Raw genomic sequence first — 27524 nt, forward strand, 5'->3', positions numbered from 1 at the left:
AACTTTTATTAGGAATCAACTGCTAATTGGCTCTGGTTGGTGGCTCTTGTTGTTAATTATTTTGTCCCTTGTGGCTTCTCAAACCCTCCTGCTCACAGTCCCTAAGGTTTCCTCTGACCCAAGGTGCTGTGTCTTACCATCAGATCTAACATGTCATTGTGAACCTTTTTCCTTTGTGCTGTTTGAGACGTTGCTCAGGGTGCTGCTCTGCACCATGCACTTCCTGAATTTTTGCAGTCACTGACTTAATTTGAAAACCTACAGATTTGAATGAAACTGTATCCGAGTTTCACTTGCATCCTTGTGTTTTGAGAGGTGTTCTTCATCAGCCAAGAACATGGAGTAGGGCTCTGTGAACACTCTGTCTCACAACTCTTTTGCAACTTGTGTTTGCAAAGATTAAGGCACAAGAGTTCAGACGGCCATTTTCAGACAGGCTGGACTTTGGATCTGGATGAGGAAACGCAAGTAGGATCCAACACAGTCTGTTTGCATCCAATTCTTAACATTTTCCTTCCATTGCTGAAGCTTTCATAATGGTTGTGATCTGATTCTGCTAAAGCTCCAGATAAAAATGACTGTTCATTTACACACAGATACTGAAATCCTGTTTGTAGTATGAACAGATATTGTGACCTACATAGGCAGTGTACTCCTGTATTATCTCTGCAGTACCATAATCCCTTTTCCAAAAAGAGAAACATTACATGTTTTAACTTTCATATGTACTTCTTAATTCAAACTCATTATGGAGGGAGATACTGATTATGAAAGAGTAACAAGTCAGGGTGCAATGCGAAAAAGCCAGCTGGTGGGAGACTAGGATGGGAGTCCAGTCAGACTGGGATGGAGCTAGTTAAAAGTGTCACCCCTTTTTCCTCTATGTGGGGAAATGTAGAAGTTTAAAGAGGGAAAAACAGGCCATACCGAGGGTCTTTGGAACCAGAGGCAGGAGATTTGTGAGGCTAAATAAATAAGATGTGGAGAGAATCCCTGACATCAACATGAATTTTCGGTAATCTGCAATTATTTTCTGGAACAAGAGCACTTTGTGGAAACTAGACTGCAGGGAAAAAGAATATATGGAGACTTATTGACTGGCATTTCTTCAAAAAACTAGGCAATATGCATGCTGCTTAACTCTGTCCAGGCTTGTTGTGGAGCTGATTTATACGGTCATATAGCTCTAAGCTGTGTTATAAATGCTGTGGGTAGTGGTTTTATTGCACCAAATCATATGTTAGATGGTGATAATTATCTGTCTTTTTTCCTCTTTGCAGGTGGCTTTGTTACTGCAATGTCCCTCAGTTCTGTGACAGTCTACCTCGGTATGAAACCACACAGGTTTTTGGTAGGACATTGCTTCGCTCTGTTTTTACTGTGATGAGACGGCAACTTCTGGAACAAGCCAGGCAAGAGAAAGACAAGCTTCCTCAAGAGAAACGGACACTAATACTCACCCATTTTCCAAAGTAAGGAGTCACAGTGTGCCTGTGTTCGAAGTTAACCAGTAACTTTGTTGTGGAAAGAGGGAAATTACCCACCGCTTAAAATAGTTTCTCTTTGTATTCAGTGACAGGTAGATACTGCAGCTTCATTTACTGACACAGCTTGAACTAGTGTATTTTGTGTACACAGCCACTTGCTTTCCTTTGTCATAGAGTTTCATCTTGCTAGAGGATTGTGCTTTTTGCCTATAAGCAAGTACTGTTTGTTATTTACTTTCTTTTTCTGTAGTTCTTGGAAACAATTTAGGTACAGACCTCCAAAAACATATGTTCACTTCTGATTTGGTGATGCAGCAGTAAAAAAGGGAGCGTTGTACAGGAGTTTATATGCACCTAAGAATTTCAGTTTAATTCAACATTGTAATAGGGCACAAACTAATCATCCTATCTCCAGGATTATTCAATAAAGAAGAGAGAAGTCAGAATAAAACTGCACCAGTGAATCCTAAACTCATTAATTTCATACTGACTACCTGTTCCAGTACTGGAATGTTGATGATGATCTCTCACAATTAAACAACAATAATTACACATTGGGGTATGTGGGAGAATGACTTGTCTTGAAACATGATCATCTTTGACAGTCATTAATTTCAAGTATTTTACTGGTGAAAGGGGAGGTAGTGGTGACAGGATCATTCACTGTAATCTTCCTGTTAAAATACTGTATCCTTATATCCTTAATTTGTGAGGATGGCTTGGCTGTCTTAAGTCATACCATAAAAACCTGTCCCTCTTAACAACAAATGAACTGAACCTCAGGAGACCTGGTGGCACTGTTGCTGTGCAAGCTACTGTGTTGGGCTAGAGGTTGGGTTAGTGCTCAGGGGAATGAAAAACAACATGAGCTTTCCAAAGCTGACTAGAATCAGGATTTGTTTCTTCTACTGTTCCTAATAGTGTATTGTACCAATTTGAAGGATGTACACTGTCTCTGGGGTAGGCTATTATGGATATAGCAATGCTTGTACACATCTGGGAATAGGATTGTGACCTGACCCTGAAATAGGTATAAAGTAGTATTGTAAACCATGCTGGTGCAAGGAGCAGATTTCTGGAGGAAGCAGGTGTGCATATGCCCTTGTTTTCACTCCCTTTTACAGCAACTTGAAATCCATTATTATTCACTGCAGTTTCTTTTGATATTCTACTGGGGAAAAAAAGGAAGACAAACACTGTTTGCAGATGATCTGTGGGAAATATGAATAACATTTTAAATATTTTATGGTCTGTACTTGTTTGAAGCATTTGTCTCTCCCCTGGCATTATGCTGAGTGAACCCTGCAGAGGAGCCGTGTCTCAGAGCATGGAGCCTTGCATTGGCACAGGGCTCCCATTGGCCCCTGACTATCCTTTCTGGGCAATGGGAGTACCCACCAGTTATGCCTGTGTGTACCTAGGAAGTAGTCACTAATGGGGCTGAATGCAGAGCCTCTGTGCTGCTACCTGTAAACACATCTTTGGCTAAAGTTAGATTTGTCCTTCTGCTCTGTCACAGATGGTCAGGTCACTGTTCAAACTTTTTAGCCATTATCAGCTGTATAGACAGCAGCAAACACAGCACATTGCTGAGGTACACCTATCCTGTATATACAATACAAGAGCCTGACTGGATCCTGAAAATCCTTATCCTGTTCAAGAAAGTCTTGAACTCAACAGTCCTTTTGGTTTCAGCTAGATAGTTCTAGACATATAGATGACTCTGGAGAGTAAAGATTTGTCATGTCAACTTCTGGTCTGAAAACCCCTTTTGTGGAACATAGGATAAGCTGCTGTCTTGCTTCTGAGAGGGAATTGAGGTATTAGCCCTGAGAAGGCGAGCATACTGGATCATCTGAACTGTGGAATTTCTCTCATATAATAATGCTGAGAGAGGTTTAAAATCACACAGTTTCTGTAACTGTACCAAAGTAAGGTTAGAAATACTGTTATGCAAGCACAAATGTGCAATTAAATGCTACAGTAGAACAGTTAAAGGAATGAAAATATCTTCCTAAGAGCATTGTTAATAACTAACACTGGGATTTTTTAAATCTGTAAGAGGCAGAAAGCAAATGCATCACAAAAACAGTGGTTTATTCAAGCAGACATATTTTGTCATTGTTGTATAACATCAGTCAGCTTATAGCTTTCTTATTAGTGCAGTTTTGTACTGTAAAAGTAGTTTGTTACTCTTTCTGCATTTTCAAATTAGAAAAATATTGCTTATAATCAAAGATAAGTTCATGTAAGTGAAAGCACTCTATCAAATCAAGGTATTTAATGTCTCCTCTGGCTTGTGGTTTTGTGTGTGTTCTTTTTTTATAAAGAATTGGCAAATGGCATTTTCATTCAGTAAATATTTTTAATTCTAAAATGTAGCAAGTTCTTACTTTGAAAAAGAGCCAGGTTTTGTTGATCCTATATTTCACTTGGTTTTGTGCCTAGGTTTCTGTCTATGCTGGAAGAAGAAGTGTACAGCCAGAATTCTCCCATTTGGGATCAGGATTTCATGGTGTCTAGTTCCCGAACTGGCCAGCTGGGAATCCAGACAGGTAATTTTCTTTTAGTGGTGGGCAACGCAAATGAAACCTGGATGATTTAGGATTATGTAGGTGTTGTGGGTTTTGCGTTATTGTGGTTTTTTGAGGTTTGATTGGTTGGTTTTGTTTTGTGGGTCTTTTTTAATATTAGAGAGAGATACATTAGTCTGTGGCCTTTTAAAATAATAGTTTCATCCTCTCAGCTGGTGAAACAACTCCCTTTATTGAGTGTGATTTGTCCAACCAGTGTTTGAGCACTGATAAAGTGCACAGCTGAAGCTGAATCATGAGATTTTGCTTTTCAGTAGACCCCTACAAAAAGCCCTTTCATGAAGCTAAATAACAGCAGGCTTGCCAGGTACATGAAGGAAGTTTGTTTTCTTAGCTTCTGCTCAGCACTGCAAAATAATAGAGCCTGATCTTTGCAATCTCTGTTACCCAGCAGTCCCTCATTAGGTAGAAGTTGGTTCAGAAAAACACATTGAGATAAAGCTTTAATGTCTCTGCTTGCGAACTGGTGGCATTACTCTGGTGCACAATGTTAGCTGTTGCTTTTTAGGTGAAGATGGGTCCATCTTTGTAACAATCCCTCAGTCAGCACCATAATGGGTTCCATGTCCTGTATTTTTTGTGTTTGTCTTTTATGTCACTGCAGTTATCAGTCCACCTCCTGTTGCAAGATCTGTTGCATACAGTGCAAGTCCTTCATCGCTGGAGCAACCTAACACTGGGAATATGAGTCCAGCTTGCAAAGTTTCTTCTGCCCTTGACCCAAACTTAGGTAATAGAGGGAGACTTGCTTTTTTTGGCTTCTGTTGATATTATCAGTAGTTGCAGGATATGGTAACCTTTGCCTTCACTCTGCAGTAGCAAACTTGGTGTGTTTTTTGCTGAAAGCCGTGCACACAGATACTTTTTCTCCAGTATGATAATGTTTAACTAGCAGAAAAGGCAACTGTATTTGGAAAAAAAATTAATTTGCTTAAATTAAATTAAAATGGGGAAAGGTCTGCTTGTGTCAGAGGTTTTTGAAAAAGACTTTACTTGGAGTACATCTATTATAAGCCCTGAAAAAAGGTTTCATTTAAATAATGGCAGAGAAGAAGGAGGCATCATGTTTGATTTTTTCAATCTTTCAAGGTACTTAAAGTGCATCCATTTGAGCGGTAAAGAAAAGCACTAACACACCAACAAGGCTAATTTTAAAACCTGAATCAGGTCAGGTTAAAAAAAAAAGGCTTGGAAGAAAAAAAGTTGGTGAATGCATAAATTCTCCTAATAAATCCTTTTTCCAACACCTCAGGATCAATGAGCCTGTCAAGAGACTTTGTAGGTCAGAGAGATGATCCCAAGCTTATGTAATGTGAGTCCTCAAGGAAGTGGAAAAACATAAATGAATTCTTAGCCTATGTTCACTACAGAGGAACTTAAGGCGTCTCCTAAGCTGCAGCTTCCTTTAAGGCCATTTTTCAATTTGTCCCTCAAAAGTGGGAATGAGTAGCATATTGAGGGGGATAATCCTGGGCTAGAAGCTGGCTCTGTTCCTGTACGTCTGCTAGTCCTTGGTGGACTTTTCTTTCATGAATTTAACTAGTTGCTTTTCCTATATTACATGATTCTCTGCAACTAGTGGGGCGGTTAATAATTAACATGATATATTGTTATTTGAAAACTTTATATGGATTTCTAAAGTTAAAAAATATGATGCATCAGACTGTACGTGCTGCTTGGTTTACAAAAAGGGTGAAAGAAATACATAATGGATACTTCGTTCCCTTGAATCCTAAAATGGGGATTTCACGTGATGCAGAAATACGCACTACAATTTGTATATTGAGCACTGGCCTTCCAAGACAGCAGCACAGAGATTCCATGAAGATGATTTTGAAGAAAAAAGAAAAAGCAAATAGTTTCACTATGAATTTACAGAGGTATGTATAGGAGAAGGAGAGGTGTACTCATCCTGCTTCATGCTAATATCCCAATGCCAAGACAAAACTGAGCAGTGATAAATATTGTTCAGATTTCATTTATTTCTTATTCTGCCTTTCTATTGGGGATTAAAGAAAAAACCAAAAAATACAATCCCAAAACCTGTCATACAAACTAAAAAGTGCAACCAAATTTCTAGACTTCATAGTGCTAGTCTGTGACAATTTGGTTGTTTCTAATTTGTCCTAGTTTTGTTTTATAGGGGAAAAGAGAAAAAATAATGAACCCTTTTCTCTGGAGGATTCCAAAAGACCAAGGGTTGTAGGAGATATTCCTATTGAGTTAATCAACGAAGTAATGTCAACAATTACAGATCCTGCTGCAATGCTTGGGCCTGAGGTGAGAAATGCATAGACTTGATGTTGAAAATGGCATGTTAGTAAATGATCTGTTTTTTGTAAATGTTCCACATGGATAGCTTATGATAAGCGCCAAGTCCTGTCAAGAAAAATAGACTTTGAAAAAATATGATTAGGTGAACAAAAACTATTTGTGAAATGCATCATTAGTGTGAAGAATAGTTCTATAGCTTTTTTTAATGCATTGTGTACAATTAGCAAAGAGACTTGGAAACTCTTGATAGTAAAAAGTAGATCCTAGCTTATCTTGCAAGGTACTTTTGTTACAGAATGGGTCAAGAGCGTGCTTTTAATTGTTAATCATAGATGTAGCTCAGGTTAAATGGGGTTCAAATATTGCAGCAGAATGAAAGATCCAAACAAAACCTGTAGTTAAAACCAGTAGTTAGCTAGTGAAGAAACTAATCTAAAGAGTTGTTTGCTCTGTCGTCCCCAGTTGCTCTTTTCTCTGCTGGAAGAGAAAAACAAACAGAATTGCAGAATTCTGCCATGGTACACAATTGCACACTTTTTTTTTCTTGGCTGGCTTTTCCTCCTTCTGTTCCCTCTGCCAGGCTATGTTTTGCCAGCAACTCATTTGCCAAGGTTTAGCTAGAAATTGCTGAAGATTTGGAACCACCTACATTTCTTATTCAAACTATGTACTGTGAGTGATAGCTCTGCATTATTATAATTGCTGTGCCAGCCTGGCTGTTGAGGCTGGCAGTGACTAGAAAACCAGCAGCCAAACTTTGCTCTAAAAAGTAAACAATATGTGCATGCAGAGATGTTTTGGTATTGTAAAATGATCTTGAAAAAAAGAAGTTAAATACTTTTTCTGTATTAATTTAGTCTGTTTTCAAATATATGGATGCAATTGCTACATATGTAACAGCAAATTCTCTAGGGGTTAAAGTGTTCCTTTTAGGCTCTTACAATAGTGGAAGATATAGTAAAAAGCAGTACTAAAATGAAAAAATATGAATTTTTCTGCACCGGCATTAAAATGTGTGATTTGCAGTATGTGTAGACGAATCCACTACTCTTCTCCAAGCTGGCTAAGGCTAAAGAAAATATGATGACTTAGTGGAATAGGCTTCAAATGGATGAGTGCTGTCCTTCAAGAGGCTTTGGAACTTATTGACTCCTAACCATTGCAGTTTTTACCTAATCTTTACCAATATAAGTTTAAATAGGCCCTTATACACTGTAGTATAGATTTGTATCTGGCTTATTTGGTGGTGGCACTTCTGCAAAAGTTCATTACAAAGGCAATCATTGGTAGCGCTCTCAGAAAAAAAGAGTGAATTTTATTTGTTTGTTCATTAAGGCTGTTCTGTCAGAGGATGTGAAATCTCAAAAGTTTAATTTTGTTTCACTTTTGTGTGGTATAGACCAACTTCCTCTCAGCACACTCGGCCCGGGACGAGGCGGCGCGGCTGGAGGAACGCAGAGGGGTGATTGAATTCCATGTGGTCGGCAACTCCTTGAACCAGAAGCCCAACAAGAAGATCATGATGTGGCTGGTTGGTTTGCAGAACGTGTTTTCCCATCAGCTGCCTCGAATGCCGAAGGAATACATCACACGTTTGGTCTTTGATCCGTGAGTATCCTTGGAGAGGGGTTTGGCAGGTGAGTCAGAGAGAACCTGGTGCTGTGTGCGGGCAGTGGTGTAGGAAAGGACCAGCAGAGGTGGACAGACCCATGAAAAAGAAACCATTTGCCATTAATACAACCACCAAGATGGTATTTGGGTACAATTCAATTAGGCTGACCAGGAGCTATGAGGACTTAAAAAGATGGAAAAAGTGTAGCACAGGCAGAGCTATCCTCTGTGCCACCTCTGGGCAACAGAAAAGGATGTTTGTTCTGGTCTTGATTTTGCTAGAAGCAGGTGATTAGAAATAAGAAATAAGAAATGTCATCTCTTGCTTCATCAGCTGCACTTGAAACTGATAGTTTATGTGTAGAGAATGCATGCAAGGAAACAGGAATCCCATAGAAAGGACATGCTTTCCTGTAACTCCATTACTTTCTAGTTTACTCAGGGTAAAATCATTGTGAGAACTACACAATGGCATAACTGTCATCAGTGGATTCAGTAAAAGCAATACAACTTTTATTTATTTGGTATTACTCCAGTATCTCAGAGGACTCGGCAAGGCCAGGACCTTGCTTCATGATGGTGATATTTATGGTAAATTCAAAGCGTAATGTTAAAATAGCAAGTCTTCTGTAGATACTGAGACATATACAATTGCACTAGCATCATGGAAAGAAGTGGTTCAAGTTTCTGAAAAAAGGAAGGTAATGGTATTTCTTCTACCGTATACATGAATTAAAGTGATTGTTATTTTTGTCTACTCAGGAAACACAAAACCCTTGCATTAATAAAAGATGGTCGTGTTATTGGTGGTATCTGCTTCCGCATGTTCCCCTCCCAAGGATTTACGGAGATTGTTTTCTGTGCTGTGACTTCCAATGAGCAAGTCAAGGTAAAAATAATTCTCTGCTGGAATTTAATAAATGCTTTCAGTTCTGCATGTCCTCCTAATTTGTTCGTTGTGTTGCATATACTGTTGAGTTGCCAGACAGAGTTTGAAAGAGACAGTGATTCTGAATATAATACACAAAAACTAAACAAATGTGCAGATTTAGAATCATTGTCATAATAGTAGGAGTACCCGTAATTAATTCATTAAATTAAATTTTTCTCGGCACAGCAGTAGTTGGCCAGTCATCCACCATTCTTGAACTGTTCACTCTGTCTCCAGTAGTTATGTCTCTATGTAGTGTAACAAGCTCATGGTTGACTGAAATAGGTATTGCTCGTATGTGACATTATTGTGTTCAGTCACATTGTGATATTACATAATTTCAATCAAAATGAAATATAATTTAAAAAATTTAGCATCTCAAAATAAGCACAGGGTCTACTCTGTAGATGCTTTTTTGAGTTAATTTCACTGAATGTTCTCAGAATGTTGAGATTTGGCATCTGTGTTGGAAGAACAGAGCGCTATGAATACGGGAGATTCCTCCAGTTTTTTGGGTATTTACAGGTAGATTGATCAACTGTGACCATTTGATTCATTTTTTTGCCTTTAGATGGTGCTGTAGCTTCATGATTTTCAGGAGAAGCAGTGAAAGCTGAGATGTGGGTTAATTCGGAATTTGTAGCAGTTAATATGCAGAAATTGTGCACCCTGGTGTGAAAGGGTAACACAGTGGGATTGAAAACCTGTAACAACTGTTGGTACTGGGGTTATATTTGCTTTTACTCAGCTCTGGTGTTAAAGAGGAACATTCCCCTACACTTACAGTGGCCTGTCATAAAAATATCCAAAGTGTTTTAGTAAATGCAAACCCTGATAGTATGTGCTTAAGTTATGCTTAACTGCACTAGACAGATGAATCTGCCAAAGGTGTGTTCTGATTTTCTAGGAATAATCTTTCAAAATAATAGAGTAGGTAATTCTGACCCATCACCAGAGTGCCCCTGAGGTTGCATAACGCACAGTTTATTCTTTTACCCTGTCCGTGTCTTGCTGTATCAATTGACTGTTTCTGGAAATGGGCCTTCTGATGTGTCTATCTAAGGTGATCCCTGTCAGCAGGTAAATGAGAAAAAAAATGTTCACACATAGGTGACCTGCCTAATCTTGGGAAAAATAAATTCCTATTTTAATTCAGTTTGAGACTGAAGTAAAATATAGGAACTGTTTTTCCCATGTAAGTTGAATTGTTTTTGAAGTAGTTTGATCCCATGTTGAAAAATTACTTTAAATTTTACTGTACATGGCTTAGTTTCCTTTTAGGATTTTTTTATTCAGCTGTTCTCATGTCTCGAGACACTAGATTGTAAATTAAATCAGTAGTTTGTACTTTCTAATTTATTTTTCTGACTTATGTACATAAGTTAAAATTTCCCCAGTTGTGAAGAACAGAGTACCCAAAACAAATCCATGTATATTTCTTTGTGTCAAGGTAGTCTCCATGATGATAAAATTAGAACACGTGCAGGAACAAAACATTATTATGGGCTTTTCTGTCTATTTCACATTTCTTCATTTCACAGCAGAAGGGGAATACTATAGCTTGCTAGGTAATGTGAATAAATGGAACCTTTTGTTTACTTTGGGGTTGAATGAAAATGGAAATCTTGCCTGTGTGTAGTTAGGAGGCATAGCTATTTATTTGATTGTGGACTCAGTAATTTTCTGCTGCTTGTTATGGTAATTGTTTCACTGTTCCCTTTTGTGCCTTATGATAAGTTTAGATTATAAATCCTTTGAGTCAGAGGCTGTTTCTGATACAGGTGTGCAGAACACTGGAATAATTTCAGTATTGCTACTGCTTTGCAGTTTTGAAATAATATGGCTAAGAAAGAATGCCTGTTGTTATATGTAGTTTTGTTATTGGTGAAATAATTAATAGTTATCTAATTTAAAAGAGAAGAAAAAAAGGTGAGCACCTTGAATTACAATTTCTGGGAAAATGTACCTCTTTACCCCTAGAAAGAGTCTAGATTTCAGTCTCCTTTAGTTTAAAAGTGAATCAGACACCAGAAACTGGTATTTTGTGTTCCATGCTGGGTCACAAGGATCACCCTTACAAGGCTGAAAAGAGTTGGCTCTGGAGTATGCCTCACCACTTCATTACGAGAAAATCTTTAAAACAGGATCTAGAGGAAAGACTGCATTTTGGAAAACAGCCTGTAATGACCCTCGCTCCAGTTACCAATGCGTGCAGTCCATGGAGGCTTTTTCATGATTTTTCCTCATACCTCTCACACAGGGTTATGGGACTCACCTAATGAACCATCTTAAGGAGTACCACATCAAACACAACATTCTCAATTTTCTCACGTATGCAGATGAATATGCTATTGGCTACTTCAAAAAACAAGTAAGTCAATGCAAGATATTACTTGGTGAAAGAAGTTTAGTGTCTAGCAGTGATAGACTAAACAACTAGACATGACAAAGCAGTTGGATAAAATGTACAGTTCAATTTTAGATGGGGATTTTTTTATCTATAAAATGTGTTCTGTGTTCATCTTGTGTAATGTTACTAGCTTCTAATGCATTTTAGTTTGATAGAATCTTATAGGTGTATAATATAGCTTGTTATTTCTCAAGTCTAAAAACATAGTCAAATATGTTGGCGGCTTCTTCATTCATTCAGTTCCTCCACTGATTCTATATAAAGTATAAAGAAGCCCTAGAGATACCTGTGACAGAATAGAACTTACATGACCTACACTCACAATTCCTCCTGATTTGAAGCATAAATTTCAAGTTCAGCATGGATTTCAAGTTCAGGAAAGATTCCAGTGTCTATCAAATAGATTTGATGAACAGGTATCAACTATCTGGTCAGACGATAAAGCAAAAATAGAGTCAGATTTTTCTCAGAGGTGTGCAGCATTATGACTAAAGACAGTAGTCATGGGTTGGGTAGTGGGAAATTGCAACTAGACAGAAGAAAAATGTTTTGGTTTTGTTTTTTCCTTCCTGTTCTAAGGGTAGTGAAATACTGAAAAATGTTGCCCAAGGAGATGGTGGAATCTCTGTCCTTTACAGTTTTCAGGACTGGTCATGGCCTTGAGCAACCAGATGTGATAAGACCTGCTCTGAGTGAATATGAGGCTACATGACCTCCTTAAGTTCCTTCCAACCTCAGCTGTTCCATGATTCTGTGTATAAAACTGATACAATTTACTCTTCACACATTCGAAATTAATACAAGCTGGGTTTGTGACACACCTCTTGGATCTGTGCAGATAGACCCTTCTCATGTCTGCAATATTCCTTCCCCAGTTTGGAAATGCTCAGCCTCCATCTAAGTCTGAAGTCTTTGATGGTAAATTGTGACACAGAAGTCCTGTTTGGGTTTCTGCTTATTACTGATGTTTCACAGGTACCACTGTAACAGAAGAATAAAATGCATCCCAAGTGAGAGTCCTACACTGCCTTTTATTGTCTTGATTAATTGTTTTGTGGGTTTGTTTTTCAATTAACTTTTGAACTGTATGAAGACTATAGCATAACTTTGGAACTTTTATTAGGATTTGTTAACTTATTTTTTTACTTGATATACACAAGTAAAACAACCAAAATTTTCCAGCTGTAAAATTGCTATCATCCCATCAGCTTCAACAGCAACTTTCCTTGACCTAAGACTACAGTACTGGTATTCTTTAATATTAAATCTAGGAAATTTGTCCACATAAAAAATATTTGCCTTGATATTTTTATCTCTCCTGTCTCCCTTGTCAGCAATTCCTTCATCTTGTATCTTAGCAATTCTTATGCCTCCTGTAAGCAGGTGTTTGCAACACTGAACCATGGTCTGTAACTCATTCCATTGTATTGTTTGTATTTTAACATTGTGATGAATTTTGTCCTAAATCCTCATAGTATTTAAGTTAAAACAACTGTAAATGGCATTATGACAGTGTAAGGTTTTTTCTCTGTCAGGGTTTCTCCAAAGATATTAAAGTACCAAAAGCAAAATATGTTGGCTACATCAAGGATTATGAGGGTGCCACGTTAATGGGATGTGAATTAAATCCAAGGATCCCCTACACGGAATTTTCCGTCATCATCAAGAAGCAGAAGGAGGTAAACGCTGAATGTTGTCAGACTGATTTATTTTATGCCTTTGTCAATTTTCCCCATCATGAACAGTAAGCTTTCCATAGAGTGACATTTGAATTGAATGCTTGTACTATATAGTCTATATTTTTCTTGAAAGAAAGATAAGTATTTTTTCTACCACTGTTTTAATATATAAATCAGGGGTGTACTGTCCTAGTTTCTAGTCTGACCCTTTTTGCAGTTTATTCAGGATAGTCTTTTTTTAGTTCTTAATAGTATTCTATGTGCCAGTTTATTAGCAAAATAATTAAGATGTTTCCAGTTGTGTTTAATTACCTTCCTGGGTTTTTAAAGAAATACGAATATTAAGGATAATTTGTTCCTTTAAGGTTGTTCAAACCTGACCTTTTATTTTGTTAAAAAACTTCTTTATGGGACAATAATTTTTCTTCCAATAGAGCTTTTTGGCCCATGCTTGCAGAAAGAAAGGCAGAATCTCATTGCTATACATTTAATTTACAAGAGTTCTTAATTTCACTCACTGGGAAAGTTTTCCTATGTCCATACAACACAGACTGTAATTTTTTCCCCTTTCATTTCTTTTTGGTTACGTTACTCTTCAGATTCCAGTCTACTACTTCCAGTCTCAGAGATAAGGTGTTGTCAGTGTGTGTACGAATCGTGGACATGTCTCTTGCAGCCTGTTACATCTCAGATATACTTGACTTCAGTAGTAGAGTTCTGGGCCCAAACCATCAACATAACATGTCACTTCCAAAAACTTGTTATTTTTAAGATTTTGGCCCTGGAGTTGCTTTATGAGTGTTTTTCACTCTCTCATTTTGTTGGGATGTCCATTTTATTCTAGAGAACTTGGAGACATTCCACTTGCAGATAAGGTGCTCACGTATAACATTATTAGAAAGAAAGCTGCTGTTATGCAGTGATCTGTGCTGTTGATAATCCCTGAGAATAATTATACACACCTTTTGATGTGCATATGGTAGGTAACAACCCAGGTTGGCTAGGTAACTCAGTCCCATTACCAGCTTCAGTGGATGGAAAAGGACCATAAGATTAGGAAATGAGAATGTTTCTGTTCATCACAGTTTTGCATTAATCTTCTGGGTTACTTTAGAGAAAAGAAATTATTTTTTGTTTTCTCTGTTGCTTTATTACAGATCATTAAAAAGCTCATAGAAAGGAAACAAGCTCAAATACGAAAAGTTTATCCTGGCCTTTCTTGCTTCAAAGATGGAGTGCGGCAGATTCCTATAGAAAGCATTCCTGGAATTAGTATGTATCAGCCTCTTTTAATGTAGAAAAGAAGCAGGATATCCCAAGAAAGATCCAAGACTAGAAATACTAATGTAGTCACATGTTTCTTTTGATTAGAATGTAATTGTTTTGCTCTGCTGATTTGATTTCTGTGAAGATTGTTTTGTTTTCATTGCAATTGCTGTCTTAGAGATTTCCCCAAGGCATCCCAGGCTGATCCTCTTTTATGTACGTGTGTGTAATTTTATTTATATGTGATTCTTCTTTGATTTGCATTGCAGTGTAGGCGGCAATTTCCTTTTGGCACCATTGTTAATGCACTGCACTTCTGAACAATTTCTGTGCCAGACATGACCTTACAGGACAAAATAGAATTAAAAAATTCATGTATCATCTTTTGCGAGATTTTCTTCAGTTGTGCTTTTCTGCAATTCTCTGTCTTTAGGGAATCAAATTGGATATCTTTGTCATCATTATTCTTTACAGAGGTTGTGGTAAAATATATACTGAATTATTGAAAAAAAAGTGTGTTTCACATAGAAATATTTTGAAAGAATCTTTTCAGTATTCTGGAGGAAGAGCATGTAGGAAATTGAATGGGGCTGTAGGCTAGACGCTTGTGTTATTTATTAGGAGTAGCTTTTATTAAAACAAACTCAGTGCTGAAATGGCTTTTCTTTTTAGAGTTGCAATAGCTCATTTAATATTGTGACCTACTGTAGTTCCCATGTAATATCTCATGTTGTTGGTGTACAGGAGAGACTGGCTGGAAACCAAGTGGAAAAGAAAGAGGGTAAGTGCTGCACAAAGTAAAAACCTATAAACAATATCCTTTGGTATTTCCTTCTATCCATTGGAAAAGAGTTAATCTGCAAGGCATGAGTTTTTAAGTGGTTTTGTTTGGGTTTTTTGTGGGCAGGTGCAGTTTGGGTGGTGGAGTTTTTTTGAGGGTTTTTGTTTGTGTTTGCTACTTTGCTTGTTTTACATTTTATTTCTTCTGTAAAACGCTTGAAACTTCAGAGTTGCTTTTAGGTAAGATACAAATTGTAGGAATGAAGATAAGAGATTCAAGCTAATCTTTTTGTATTAATGTTTTCTTCAAGTAAGGAGTCCAAGGATCCAGATCAACTTTACAGCACATTAAAAACCATTCTGCAGCAAGTGAAGGTGAGTGCTAGTTCTAGTTTATCTTCTGTAAAGATTTTTAAATTATTTCCAATATAGAGTTTCCATATTAGATACCTTACTCTTTTCTTTACCAAAGAGCCATCAAAGCGCTTGGCCCTTCATGGAACCTGTGAAGAGAACAGAAGCTCCTGGATATTATGAAGTTATAAGGTTTCCCATGGGTAATGCCATTAACATTTTTTAAGTATAGAGTTTAAAAATCATTATAGCTGAAGACATAGCAGATAAATTTTAATCTTGATTTTTTATGGTAAAAGATATATGTTAATTGCAGCTGAATACCTTGCAGCTCTGAAGCATCAAAGTATGATGTTGTAATTTGAAATTGATGACTGCTCTGTGACCTTTGCAAAACATCTACAGTGTATACGTCTGAAATCTTAGCATGCCCTAGAGAGCCCTAACAAGCTCTTAAATGATGCAGTCAGCTAGAAACTTGCAGGACTGAGCTGGTGTAGATGTGCTGTAGGAATACTTTCTTGTGTGTGGTAACTGGTCATTGCAGATCCTACTGGTATATTAAAAAAAAATCTCTCAAGGAAAACTTCCAGGAACATCTGAGCATTTGCGTTACTTTGAAATACAGATATAAGCTTTGTAAATCATGTAGTAGAAAACTTTTTCAAAAATACTAGTGTTTTCTAATTAAGTCTTAATACTTTGCTCCTATTTAGGTTTAGGAAAATACTTCAGGCAACTGATTGTAAACTATCTTTCTCTTTTAGATCTGCCACAGTTGTGTGAGGTGGTTTACTTATTTATTTTTATTTATTTATAAGCCATTGTTTATGTAGGATTATTTGCAAAGGGAAGTACACAACTGCTAATAATGTATTTCTTTTGACTGCTTTTCTTATGACCCAGCTTTTTACTGCTGGGACATATAACTTCAGTGGTAATTCAGTGATGCTCTAAACAGATGCTGGTTTTGATTTGTACTGCAGTAGTTTTAAAAATTAATCCTGCTAGTCCTTCCTTGTTTTTGCAATACATGCCTCTATCTTTCTGATTACAGTTTCTGAACCTTTTAATATTGTTAGAGAATGAAATACAGGTTCATGGCAGGCTACTAGCAATCTGTTTCTCAGAGAATGGAAGTGTTCAGGTTGCTTTGCATAGGCTCCAAGCCCATGTATACCAATTTAGTGTAGTGACTTTTTTTTTTTATATTCAACTTATCATTTCCAAATAGCAGATAGACATATACTTTGTAAACCACTAGCTGGCTTCCTGTATCCCTGACACAAATGTTTTTGTAGAAAAAAAAAAAGAATGTTGACTCACTCCTGTGGCAGTTTTCTGCACCTGCTTTTCTGAGCAGAGACTAGGTCTAAGTGGCTGTTTAATTTGAACAGGGGATACAAAGAACTGACAGGCTGAGTTGGCAAACTCAAAGTGGGAACGTTGTCTGTCCATCCCTCGTTCAGATACATTACATTAGGGGGTGGACAGCAGCTCTCCTTTGAGAGGACTAAACTGAGGTCTTCAGTTTAGTTTTGCTCTGATTTTTCGCTAAGGAGTGTAGCATGACTAAACTATGTCTTGATCTGTGAACAACTTCAGATTTCTTTCTGCTCTCCCTGCCAGCATGCTGCTACTGTAAGAAGTTGCTCATACAAGATATAACAATTACCTTTATGTTTGTGTAGAGACTAAATTGTACAGTATTTGTGGGGTATGGCTGTAGAGTTTTCTGACTACCTCCTAAGGTCAGTTCTCATGTATGAATGTTTTTCTGCCCCTGGTTTAAGTGCTCTTCAGGTGCTCTTTCAAGCAATACTCTGGAGTTTTCTTCCTTTTCATCTGCCATACATCAGCTGTATGGCTGAGTGACAGATGGAACCAAACATTCACTGTAGCTAGAGGAACACATCTTAACTCACCAGCTAGGCAATGTTTGTTTTAGTTTGAGCTGAACAGCCTTCTCATCTGGCTCAACTATAATTAAGACTACGGATATCCAGCTTATGTGTAGGGACTTGAATTTCAGACTTAATGGGAGCTGAATGAGCCTTTACTTCTGCAAAATGTTGTGCAAAGCTAGTGAATGGCAAATTCTATATCAAGGTATTTGAGAGCAGCCATCAAACTTTTCCTAAATACTCCCATTTTGGCAATTGCATGGGGCTTTCCTCTCCTTAACAAATTCAAATTTCCCTTAAAGAACCCAAAAATAACCATCAAACTTGCCCAAAACATATCCAAACAAAATTACAACCATATTTTTAAATATGATTTTTAAAAGTTTGCTTCCTTTGCATTGGAGGTCTTTGGTCTCTGCTGTCCTTGCAATACTTGTTGACCCGTTTGGGCTGCTTCTGTTACAGTTTCACAAAGATGCTGCTGAAGCCTGGCTCAAGCATTGCTAAAAAAATAGTTGTTAGAGCACCTGAGGTGAGAAAAGCCAAGGCATCCAGCACACCTCCTATTACTTCTATTCCTGTACTCACTCCTAGAACACTTGTAATGTAGACAGAATTTTTAAATGCCTGATGAGAATTACTGGGAAAGCGACTATCTGGAGGACATTGACATGATTTACATATTTTATGGATGACTGATTTTCGTGTAAAGGAAAACACTTCTTAAAGAATGTTCTGTAAGGCAATGTTTTGCATGATGCTCTGAAAGCAGGAGAGATCAGTTCTCACATGACTCTTGAAAAGAATATATAACTGTGAACTCTGAAGAGGTAATAAAAATATATGTAGAACATAGAACAAATTTAATCTTTTTTTTTCCAAAGCTGAAAGTACTACTTATAAGATAGACCAATGCCTCTTCTCTGCTGTGTTTGCACAGCAGGGAAGATTTTAGGTTAACATACATGTTCTGTGATGTTTGCATTGTTTGCCTATACACTCCTAAGGCCTCTCCAGCAGAGCTGAGAACAGAGCACTTAGAAGAGCATAATACCCATGGAAAACTCAGAGCTCTGAGAATTGAAAAAAAAAATGACGCTTTAATGTTTTAAAGAATTAAAAATAAACTCTACATAAATTCATCCTTACAGTGAAATATGGCTTAGTTCCAGTGGCTCAGTTGCTTTTGAAGCTAAAAGATGGACCATATCTCAGATGAAGGCAATTTTCATTCCAAATCCTAGCTTTGCCAGTTCATGTTAAATGGCAAATCAGTCTAAAGGGATATTGCATACAAAAAGTATTTGAATCAAACGCTGTTAATCTATTTTTCTTCTGTGCAGATCTCAAAACAATGAGTGAGCGACTCAAGAACAGGTACTACGTGTCTAAGAAATTATTCATGGCAGACTTGCAGCGAGTCTTTACAAACTGCAGAGAGTACAACCCCCCTGAGAGTGAATACTACAAATGTGCCAATATACTGGAGAAATTCTTCTACACAAAAATTAAAGAAGCTGGATTAATTGACAAGTGACACTGTCTTTTACAACCAAATAGTGTGCCTACGTTATGGGCAGGGGAAGCTGTTCTATATATGAGTTTTGGGACTTTCAAGAAACTTCTGTTTAATACTTAGCACTTTTTAAAACCCTTTTAGTTTTGCAAATGTGTATTATACTGAAGTTACAAAAATTATTTTATTAAAATGCTTTATAATGTATTTAATTACGGCAAATTTCTTTTGTGTGCCGATTACCATATGTTCCTAATAAGTTTATCAGCTACAGCCTCAGAAACCCCATGAACATGGGGGAAGTTGCACATGTTTGGGAAGCTGAAGAAAATTCCCAGACAACAGATGTTATAGCTTACCTAATGCAGTACCTATTTGATATAGTTTTATTATTTTTTTTTCAGTAAAAAAGAAATTCATAAGGGAAAACAACAGTTGTGGCAGGAGTTCTGAAACACTTGTTTCTTTGTAGAACCTTTTTATAAGATATTATTTTTTAAAAGAAGCAGCTGGTTGAAAAGCTGAGAGAAGAACAGTCAGTTCTGAAAAAAGACTGCCTGTAATCTATGATAGATGCAAGTTTTTCTATCCATTTTCAGTTTTGATACATATTTTACCTGCAAACTGTAATCTCATAACCACTCTTTTTAAAAAGAAAAAAAAACTTGGCTAGATGTGTAATGTCATAGTGACTTGGCTTATGCAGGACATAAGTACCCAAAATAACTTTAGAGACTACTTCTCATCTACTAGACAATTTAAATTGGTTTAGTAGAGTTAAGATTTTAATGCACTTCATGATCCACCCTACTTACTATTCTTCACTGTTAAATTCTTCAAATTATTTAGCAGAGGTTAAGACAATTGTACATGAAAGAAGTCCGCATAGGACAGCTTTGAGCTTAGATACTTGGCTCCATGGTAAACTGGATTTTCTACCAAGCTTTATTGTAAATGCTTACTAACTGAGATTATTTAGACCCAGGAATATAGTAACATTTTACAATTCATGTTTGTTTATCTTCAAATAGAGCACACATATATATATACAATATATATTGCTGCTTACACTACATTTAAGAGGTACACCTAACTCTTTAATGGAGATCAGTACTGGCCAAAAAGCTGTCCCTTGACATTTTCTAATTAGAGTTTGTAACTGTAAATTATAATTACTTTTATGAAAAATAGATTTAATTTACATTCTTGATGTTTTATATTTACAGATGTTACACTGGTAAAATTCAATAGTTAAAAGACTGAAAAAAACCCAATCCTGTGCTGTGTCAAAGAGTCTGTTCCTGCAAAATGCCTGTGCAGTGTTAGATCACAAGTTAATTCAGGAACTACCTGGTAGTAGTAAATGTGGTACCCAAGGTATTCAAGATGTTAATGCTGGATTTGCCAACCTGTTTTGTATGAGATTAGTCTGATCTACATTGGGATCTATAACAAAGGTACAGTGAGTACTTTTTTTTATTTTGAGTAGCCGAACAGGATGCTATAACCCTGTTCTGTAGATTGGGCCTACAGATGCACATGTTAATAAGCTTGGTATCCTGTGAATTTTTTTTTATTTTCAGAGTAGATTTTCTTACTGTCTTTCAATCAGATTGTCTCTTCTATACTGAAACATGTGTTTTCTAATTTAAGAATTAATATTTTCCTAGATACTGTGCAATAAAGTTATGGTAGGATATGTGGTTTTGCAAATGCTTTAACAGCTGATGAACTTTACATCTGTCAAATTAATATATTGTACTGGTACAGAATAGTTTTAAATTATATATGTACAAAACCCTACTTATTTTGGTCTTTTTTTTTCATTGAGTACTTACACAGTAAAGCAGTTTCACAACAGAGCACAACAGATCTGCAAGATAAGCTACAAGTCTTCAGGATAAGCTGAGCTGTGACCAGTCCAAGTAGCATTCCCAGCTCCATGCTGAGATACAGTGCTGTTACTTCCATCTCCCCTCTACTTCCAACAGTTCCTTTACTCAGCTGTTCCAGAGTTTTGATTTTTTCACCTCAAAGCATGCTTATGCTATTTGCTGGTATTTGCCTACCAGAGCCCTTTACTTACAAGACACAATACATGCAGCAGCAAACTAACTCCATCTTGTCTTTGTACCATCACAATGATGGTACTGAGGGGGTCACTTACTTTGCATACCATGAACAAACCTTGCACCTGTCAAATAACTACTAAATATTTGTTTGCTGAAAGCACACCTGAAGTTCAATCATTCTGCTTAAGTTCCTCTAGTACTAGAATTCCAGACTTAAGATGGTAATGCCCAGGGCTAGAATTTTAAGATACAAAGGTAAAGTTTCAGTACCAACATCCAAAGGCTTTGTTGTGAACAACTATTTTCAAACACTCAGTAGTTGTAGCTAGTATTACTAGTGCTGAGTCATGAAAGAACTTACAAGTAAAACAGTAAATAACACTATGTATTTCTTATTACAGAAAGAGAGACACCTGTTTAAGTGGGACAGGTGAGAAAGGCACTCTTGCAAAACAAGTGTATTTTGTACTTTCCCATTATTTGTTTGGAATGTTGCTTAATTTTCTTGGGGTATTCATGTATCCATAAATACTTAAGTGTTTCTCAAACAAACAAAAAGTAGTTTGTGTGCTGGGCAGTTGAGAACAGTGTTCTCACATGTGGCCTCTAGTGTAGCACCATGTAGCTCCAGCTCCCATGCGGTGGCTCTTCCTCTGCAAAATGCCCTTAGCAAAGCAAGGACAAAATTGTTATAAATTAATAAATTATTGTGATAGTCCCATAACAGATGGGACTAATAGTTTACACTCCACCAGAGTGCAGCCCTCTTTACCAGCCTTCACGAAGAAATTTGCTTTGTTGCTGTCTGGTTAAGTTGATTCTAACTTGCACTCAGAGCAGGACCAACCACATTGAAATTGCTGCTTTTGAAAGCTGCAGCTACAGAATCAAATTACAACTGACAATCTTGCTTCTAAATGGTGCTTATGCCAACACCTGAGACGGGGACAGAGTACATAGGCCTATTATGCCTACTGCTGATATTACTGCCCTTGAATCCCATAGGGAAACTGCAAAAACACCAACCCCCTCTGAGCTGCTTCCAAACACTAAGACATTTATTATAAGATTCAATATGAAACCACAACCATTACATAAACAACAACTGCACAAACATTGTTATTAAAATTACTCCCTGCCCAAAACATTTCAAGTGCCTGAAGTTAAACCTTATGACTACAAGTCATAAAATGACATTCAGCATCTTGTCCATCAGATTTCTCATACACTCAAAGATCCAGTCAAAAGGAGCTTGAATGGAATCACTGCAGTTATAACAAGTCAATCCATATCATTAAAAACAAGTCACTATATTAAATTCATGCCCCCTTAAACTGATACCTTAATATTAGATACACAAACATTCACATATTTATATAAGATATTGTGTAACTAACTTTCTGGATGAAAGATTTCCTTTCTTCATGGCATGAGCATGGTTTTTCTGAAAATCTCAATGACAGGTAACCCAATTTCTCATCATATTGTTTCAGATTCTTTCTTAAGAGATTGTTGTTCAGGGGTTTTTTTGTTTCTTGAAAATTGGAGACCTCAGGAATTTTGTATCTGTAAATGGATCTCCTCTCCTGAGCTTCCTGTTTGGGGAAGAAAAAAAAAGGCAAAAACTGAGTTCTGTTCCCTACATCACTTAAAACAATAACTATTAGCTAGTAAGTTCCTTTTCACATGAACTAGGCTGTATTACTAACTCCAGATCTCTTCAAATGAGCTCTTTTGTTAAAGACTAATTTTCAAGATTTAAGTAATCCTCTCAAATCCTCCAGTGGATAGAACATCATGAACTTTATGTCAAATTGGAAAGTAAAGACGCCTACCTGGAAATACTTGGTTCTTTATAGTTCACAGGAAGAGAACACTTTCGCCTGCATTTTGGAGACCATGCTCCTTCACTTTGTGGGGCAGTTGCTGCATCCCCTGTGCTGGGGAGCAACGCAGCAGTATTGGTAACATCACAGAGATGCCCATGAGATGGCTCAGAAGGCTGCCCTGTGAAGATATTAGGCACACTTCATTCAGGTAAGTCAGCTTAAAAGAAAATGTCAGTGAATATATGAGATGTGAAGTAACTCAGCTCTAATGATCATCTCCATTTCTGCACTTTAAAAAACATCAGAAGATAAATATATGCAGGATTTTCATCTTGAAAATTCACACTAAGCAGGGCCAGGCAAAATGTGATTTGTTATTCCACATTTCATTTAATTTATATCTTGCTTACTTTCCCCACCAGCTTTAATGCATCATTAACATAGCCAGAGCACAATATTAATTTGCAGATCAATTTCTTAAAAACACATCTTTAATTCCAGTATCTGCCAAGTGAAAATAAAAGGCAGACAGATGAATGAATCTAACCATTCTTATACTATTATGCTGTTTGTTGTTATTAAATAAAAACTCCTAAACCCCCTAAACAATGTTATCTTTCAAGGAAACAAAACCAATTACAGAACACTTTCTGCACTTACCAGTAGACTTATCACTTGATTTGCTGTTTTCAGTCTCTTCTTCATGACGGAGATGCTGCTCACGCTGTGCCAAGCATCTTTTAGACTTTGGCCTTTCATGGATTGGCGACGCAGCATTATTTTCCTCTGAACGCTGCCTTTTCTTTGATATTTTCTTGTAAGGCTCATAGAGGTTGTCGTCTAAATCATCTTCAGTATTGCTTGACTCAGTGCTATCAGTTTCAGCTGAGTCTTCTGTGTCATCCAGAGCAGTATCTCTGTTGTTCACCTTGCTTTGTCGAAAAGGTGTAACATGGACCCTCTCTTCCAAATTAAAGTCATAAGCATCACTGATGCCACCCAGGAAATTCAGATTTTTTTTGGAAGCCTCTTTACCCGGTTTTCCTGGTCCTTGTTGGGAAGTATTTTTAGGCTGTTTCAGTTCTCCCTTCTGGTTCTTCTCTTTCCTTCCTTGAGAGTTTTTTCTGCTTTTACACTTAGGTTGTTTAAGGTCAGAATTATGTTTTAAGTTGAACTGTGAAGTTTCAGAATTTTTCTGCCTCCACACCTGCTCTGAATCTACCTTGCTTTCATTCAAGTGAGAAATAGCTGCATTTAGGTTTTCTGTAGCACACTTCTCTAGACTTTCCTCAAGCCTAATTTTGTTCTCTTCAGAAAGTTCTTCTACTGAATCAGGTGCTTCTAAATGGTCCAAGACACCAGTGTGCATTACATTGAAGTTTCTTATCTTTGAAAAGGAACATCTCGGGGATGAATTTTTTGGTAACACTCTACCAAATCCAGGCTTTCCACTTAGAAGAGTGTTTTCCAGCTCTGACCCTGTGTTGTTCACATGAATATCAGATGTCTGTCCTTGTAATCAAAGAGAAATCATATTAAAGCCAAACAGTAACACCATGTTAAAGTTTTGTGCAAAAAAATTCAAACCTGTCAAAAATTCAGACTACTCTTTGGGTTTTCTCCAAAGATTTGTATAAACTATGATTGGAAGTTAAGATAAGCTTGGTTTAATACAGCTTCCATACTGAAAGCAATTAGGTATATGACATTAGTATTTTCCTCTAGACTGTTCCTTTTAGAAAGTTTTTTTTCCCCTGAATATTTTGCTTTGTTAACAAATTTTACTGATTTCATAAATGCTAATGCATGTCTAAAGGTGATTTTTTTCAGTTGGACTGTTTGGTAGATAATGAAACTGGATTGGAGGCATAGAGAAGACAAAACCATTTTGAATTCCTCCCAGTTTTGCTGGGTGTCTTGATTCAAACATTTTACTGGTTGCCAGCATTAATATCTCTCCCTTATGACAGTAAGTAAAAAATTACCTGTCACTTCCTTCAAAAACAGCAGTTGCATTTTAAACTTGTATTCATGGTTTTTTTCCTAATTCAGAACAGAGCAGCGTTTGACTTTGTTAATTTAGTTACCTTCGTGTGAAATTATTTTGGTTAAGGAAATGTCACTGTCAGATTCCACACCAGGGTCTGTCCCACTTGGAAGTACAGGACCATCTCCATTAGCACACTGTAGTGGCTCTCTAAAGAAAATACCAAAGGCAGTATTTACTGAACAGTAATATATTTTATGACAAGGAACAATTTAATTACATTGGGCTTCTCTTTTTCCAGACAGAAAATTAAATTTACTGTAACAGAGTTTTCAAATATAAATTGGCATTGATAAAAAATACTTACGTTGAACCTGCTGGTCCTGTGACACTGCAACTGTTTCGAGGACCTGAAGAAACCACTTTTTGATTCTGTCAACAAAACAAATCTTACTATGACTAAACAAGCTTGCACCATCTACAAATTTTAGACAGCAGCCAAGTTATCCATGGAAGGACAAAAGAGACCCTTGTGTCTTTTTCTTTCTGGCTGGCTAACTCCAAGTGCTGTGGGATCTCACATACTGAGCTTCTACACATCACCAGCCCAATCCTACAGAGAGCAGACAGGAAAAGGAACTGTGCACAAAACCCCAGAAAATCAGGGTGCCCCAACCACCTCCTAGCAGTGCTTCAGTCCCACTTACAGTGTACTGACACACACTCTCAGTGTGCATCCCATGGTATACTGGGAACTGTGGGAGTAGTCCTTCCTCTAAACTAAGGCTTGAATCTCAAAATCAATGTGCATCTATGTTAGAAGTGAGAGGAATAACTAACAGAAGTTCTGCTTCTCAAAAGTAAAAGGTACTTACTATGTCTATGGAACACAAACTCTTTGCCAGGCCGAGGAGATCAACTAACTCCAGTAGATTCCGAGAAACTTTGGAAATTACCTCTTTCAAGTCTAACAGTCGTTTCTAATGAACAAAAGGACAGTAACTGTTACTGTGATACTCTACTATCAACTACCAATCAACTACAAATTTCTTATTAGCATTACAACATAACTAAAATCTGAGGAAACCTGTGTCAGGTGCCTTCATGTGTGATAAAAACCCCCTAAGTTTCACAGAAGATGAATTTTAAGTAAATAAGAAAGCACCGAGAAAAAAAAAATTAATTACCCTGTCTCATGGTGTCCAAACCAGCACATCAGCTTAGGTGAAAATATAAAAAAACCCCGTTGTACATATTGAGGTAATTTTTAATGAAACACTTAAGATCATAAAGATATCTATCTGTGGATGGGTGCAGATTCTGATGCTTAGCTTCAGCAACTCATGAAGTTATTATTATTAGAAATACCTCCACAAGTCCTTCTTCTTGCTGGAACCTGTGATTTCTTTTCAAGGCAAACATCTGAGCCTTCAAATCATGATAATCTCTTTTTAATTGAAGAATGGTAGCTTCAGCTTGTTTAAGTTTGAGCTTTTCTTCTTGCAAAGACAGAGCTAGATCTCTGTTGTTTGCTTGAATGATCTTCATTTTACTGGCTGCAACACAAGAGTGAATGTTTTAACTGGGTTTTAAAAGAAAACAAATAAATTATAAATATGATGATATTTAAGATTCTTACTTGGTGTTTTGGCCTTTAAGGTGGAGAACTGGGTAGTTTTACCCAGCACTACCCACTTGCGATTCCTTTTCTCTTTCATACATTGTTTTATGCCATTCAGACTGTCTTGGAAAGACTTTCTCAAGCATTCTGCCATTTGCTACCTTTAAAAACAGGAAGGGAAGAACCCGTGAATCTGGGGTTGCGCCATGCTCCCCAAACGCCAAAGCAAAAGGGACAGGGGTCTCGAGCGAAGTCTGTGGAAGTGTTAGGGGAACAATGCACGCACAGGCCCGACTGGGACAGGCCGCTGTGCCCCTTCCCAGCACACCTCCCGCCTGAGCTGCAGAACGCTCGGTGGCCGCGGCGAGGCCGGGCCGAGGCTTTGAACAGCGGCACCGCGTGGAATTCGGGGACGTGGGGGTTTCTCCCGGCTCCCCTCAACACCGCAGAGGGAGCGCCCCGGCACCGACTGGCCCTACCTCCTCGGGAAGGCGAGTGCGCCGCCGGGCACCGACCGGCTGTGGCGGCACCGACCGGCTGCAGCAGCACCCAGATATCTCTGTCTGCCCGCACTCCGGCTCGGCTCGGCTCGGCTCGGCTCGGCTCGGCTCGGCTCGGCTCGGCTCGACCCGGCGGCGCAGCTCGGTTTGGCCCAGCGGTTCGGTGCGGTTCGGTGCGGTTCGGTTCGGCTGGGCTCGGCTCGGCTCGGCTCGGCTCAGCTCGGCGCTTGGGTTCCGCCCGGCTCGGGCAGCGTGGCAGCACCCGCGCCGTTCAAACTGCGCCACTGCTGCCCATTGGCGTGTCCGGGAGTGCGTCACAGTGCGGGCGCCGCTCGCGCCTGGCCCCGCCCCCGAGGAGGGCGCGGAGCGGCAGGGGCGGCAGGATGTTAGTTCATGTTTGTGGCAGCAGGGCAGGATCAGCTTTTGTCGCTCCTCGTGGAGCGCTCCTGACTCCTGCTGTTGCATCTTGAAATGAAAGTACTGTAAAAGCCGTAGAGTTAAAACTTGTTTCAAGCGCTTAGTGCATAAAAACACCTGTTCCACAATCCCGTGGGTGAGCGCAGTTGCGGCGCTGCGAGCGTTATCCAGGCAAGGCCGTGAAGCGTAGGAGGTCATGTGGGGGACTGATCTCAGACTTGAGGAATTCTCATGGATCACGGCAGAAACTGTAGCCTGTGGAGTGTAACTTTTGTTTCTCGGAATAGCTGGC

General features: G+C 38.1%; 2 protein-coding genes across 5 annotated transcripts in view; one reads left to right on the forward strand and one right to left on the reverse strand.

The window, feature by feature from the left end:
• The window catches only part of KAT2B (lysine acetyltransferase 2B), a 35644-nt gene extending 15035 nt beyond the window's left edge, over positions 1-20609 (forward strand). Inside the window, exons 6-18 of one of the 4 annotated variants that reach the window (XM_071561070.1) lie at positions 1281-1472; positions 3936-4042; positions 4686-4811; positions 6225-6361; positions 7755-7963; positions 8729-8855; positions 11158-11268; positions 12843-12986; positions 14144-14258; positions 14997-15033; positions 15344-15407; positions 15505-15589; positions 18634-20609. In XM_071561070.1, coding sequence (XP_071417171.1) covers positions 1281-1472; positions 3936-4042; positions 4686-4811; positions 6225-6361; positions 7755-7963; positions 8729-8855; positions 11158-11268; positions 12843-12986; positions 14144-14258; positions 14997-15033; positions 15344-15407; positions 15505-15589; positions 18634-18827 — 1648 coding nt within the window. In that variant the 3' untranslated portion in view covers positions 18828-20609. Of the gene's footprint in view, positions 1-1280; positions 1473-3935; positions 4043-4685; positions 4812-6224; positions 6362-7754; positions 7964-8728; positions 8856-11157; positions 11269-12842; positions 12987-14143; positions 14259-14996; positions 15034-15343; positions 15408-15504; positions 15590-18633 lie in introns of those variants that run through there. The other 3 variants (XM_071561073.1, XM_071561071.1, XM_071561072.1) reach the window with 3 other exon arrangements.
• A 1306-nt stretch (positions 20610-21915) lies between these two features.
• SGO1 (shugoshin 1) lies at positions 21916-27090 on the reverse strand. The gene is made up of 9 exons (XM_071561075.1): positions 26795-27090; positions 26334-26476; positions 26063-26250; positions 25570-25674; positions 25062-25126; positions 24795-24904; positions 23368-24219; positions 22714-22885; positions 21916-22473 (listed from the first exon to the last, which is right to left on the reverse strand). The coding sequence occupies exons 2-9, from the start codon at positions 26467-26469 to the stop codon at positions 22395-22397; spliced, it is 1707 nt and encodes a 568-aa protein (XP_071417176.1). The 5' UTR covers positions 26470-26476; positions 26795-27090; the 3' UTR covers positions 21916-22394.
• Positions 27091-27524: the final 434 nt, after the last annotated feature.

The sequence above is a fragment of the Pithys albifrons genome, chromosome 7, assembly GCF_047495875.1.
Source record: "Pithys albifrons albifrons isolate INPA30051 chromosome 7, PitAlb_v1, whole genome shotgun sequence".
NCBI lineage: Eukaryota > Metazoa > Chordata > Aves > Passeriformes > Thamnophilidae > Pithys > Pithys albifrons.

Bases quoted from the DNA above. Each gene is read 5' to 3' on its own strand.
- SGO1 (XM_071561075.1), bottom strand. From the start codon at position 26,469: ATGGCAGAATGCTTGAGAAAGTCTTTCCAAGACAGTCTGAATGGCATA. The intron at 26,251-26,333 runs GTAAGAATCTTA...CTTGTGTTGCAG, and splicing joins CTTAAAGGCCAAAACACCAA to CCAGTAAAATGAAGATCATT. The intron at 25,127-25,569 runs GTAAGTACCTTT...TTTTGTTGACAG, and splicing joins GTTTGTGTTCCATAGACATA to AATCAAAAAGTGGTTTCTTC.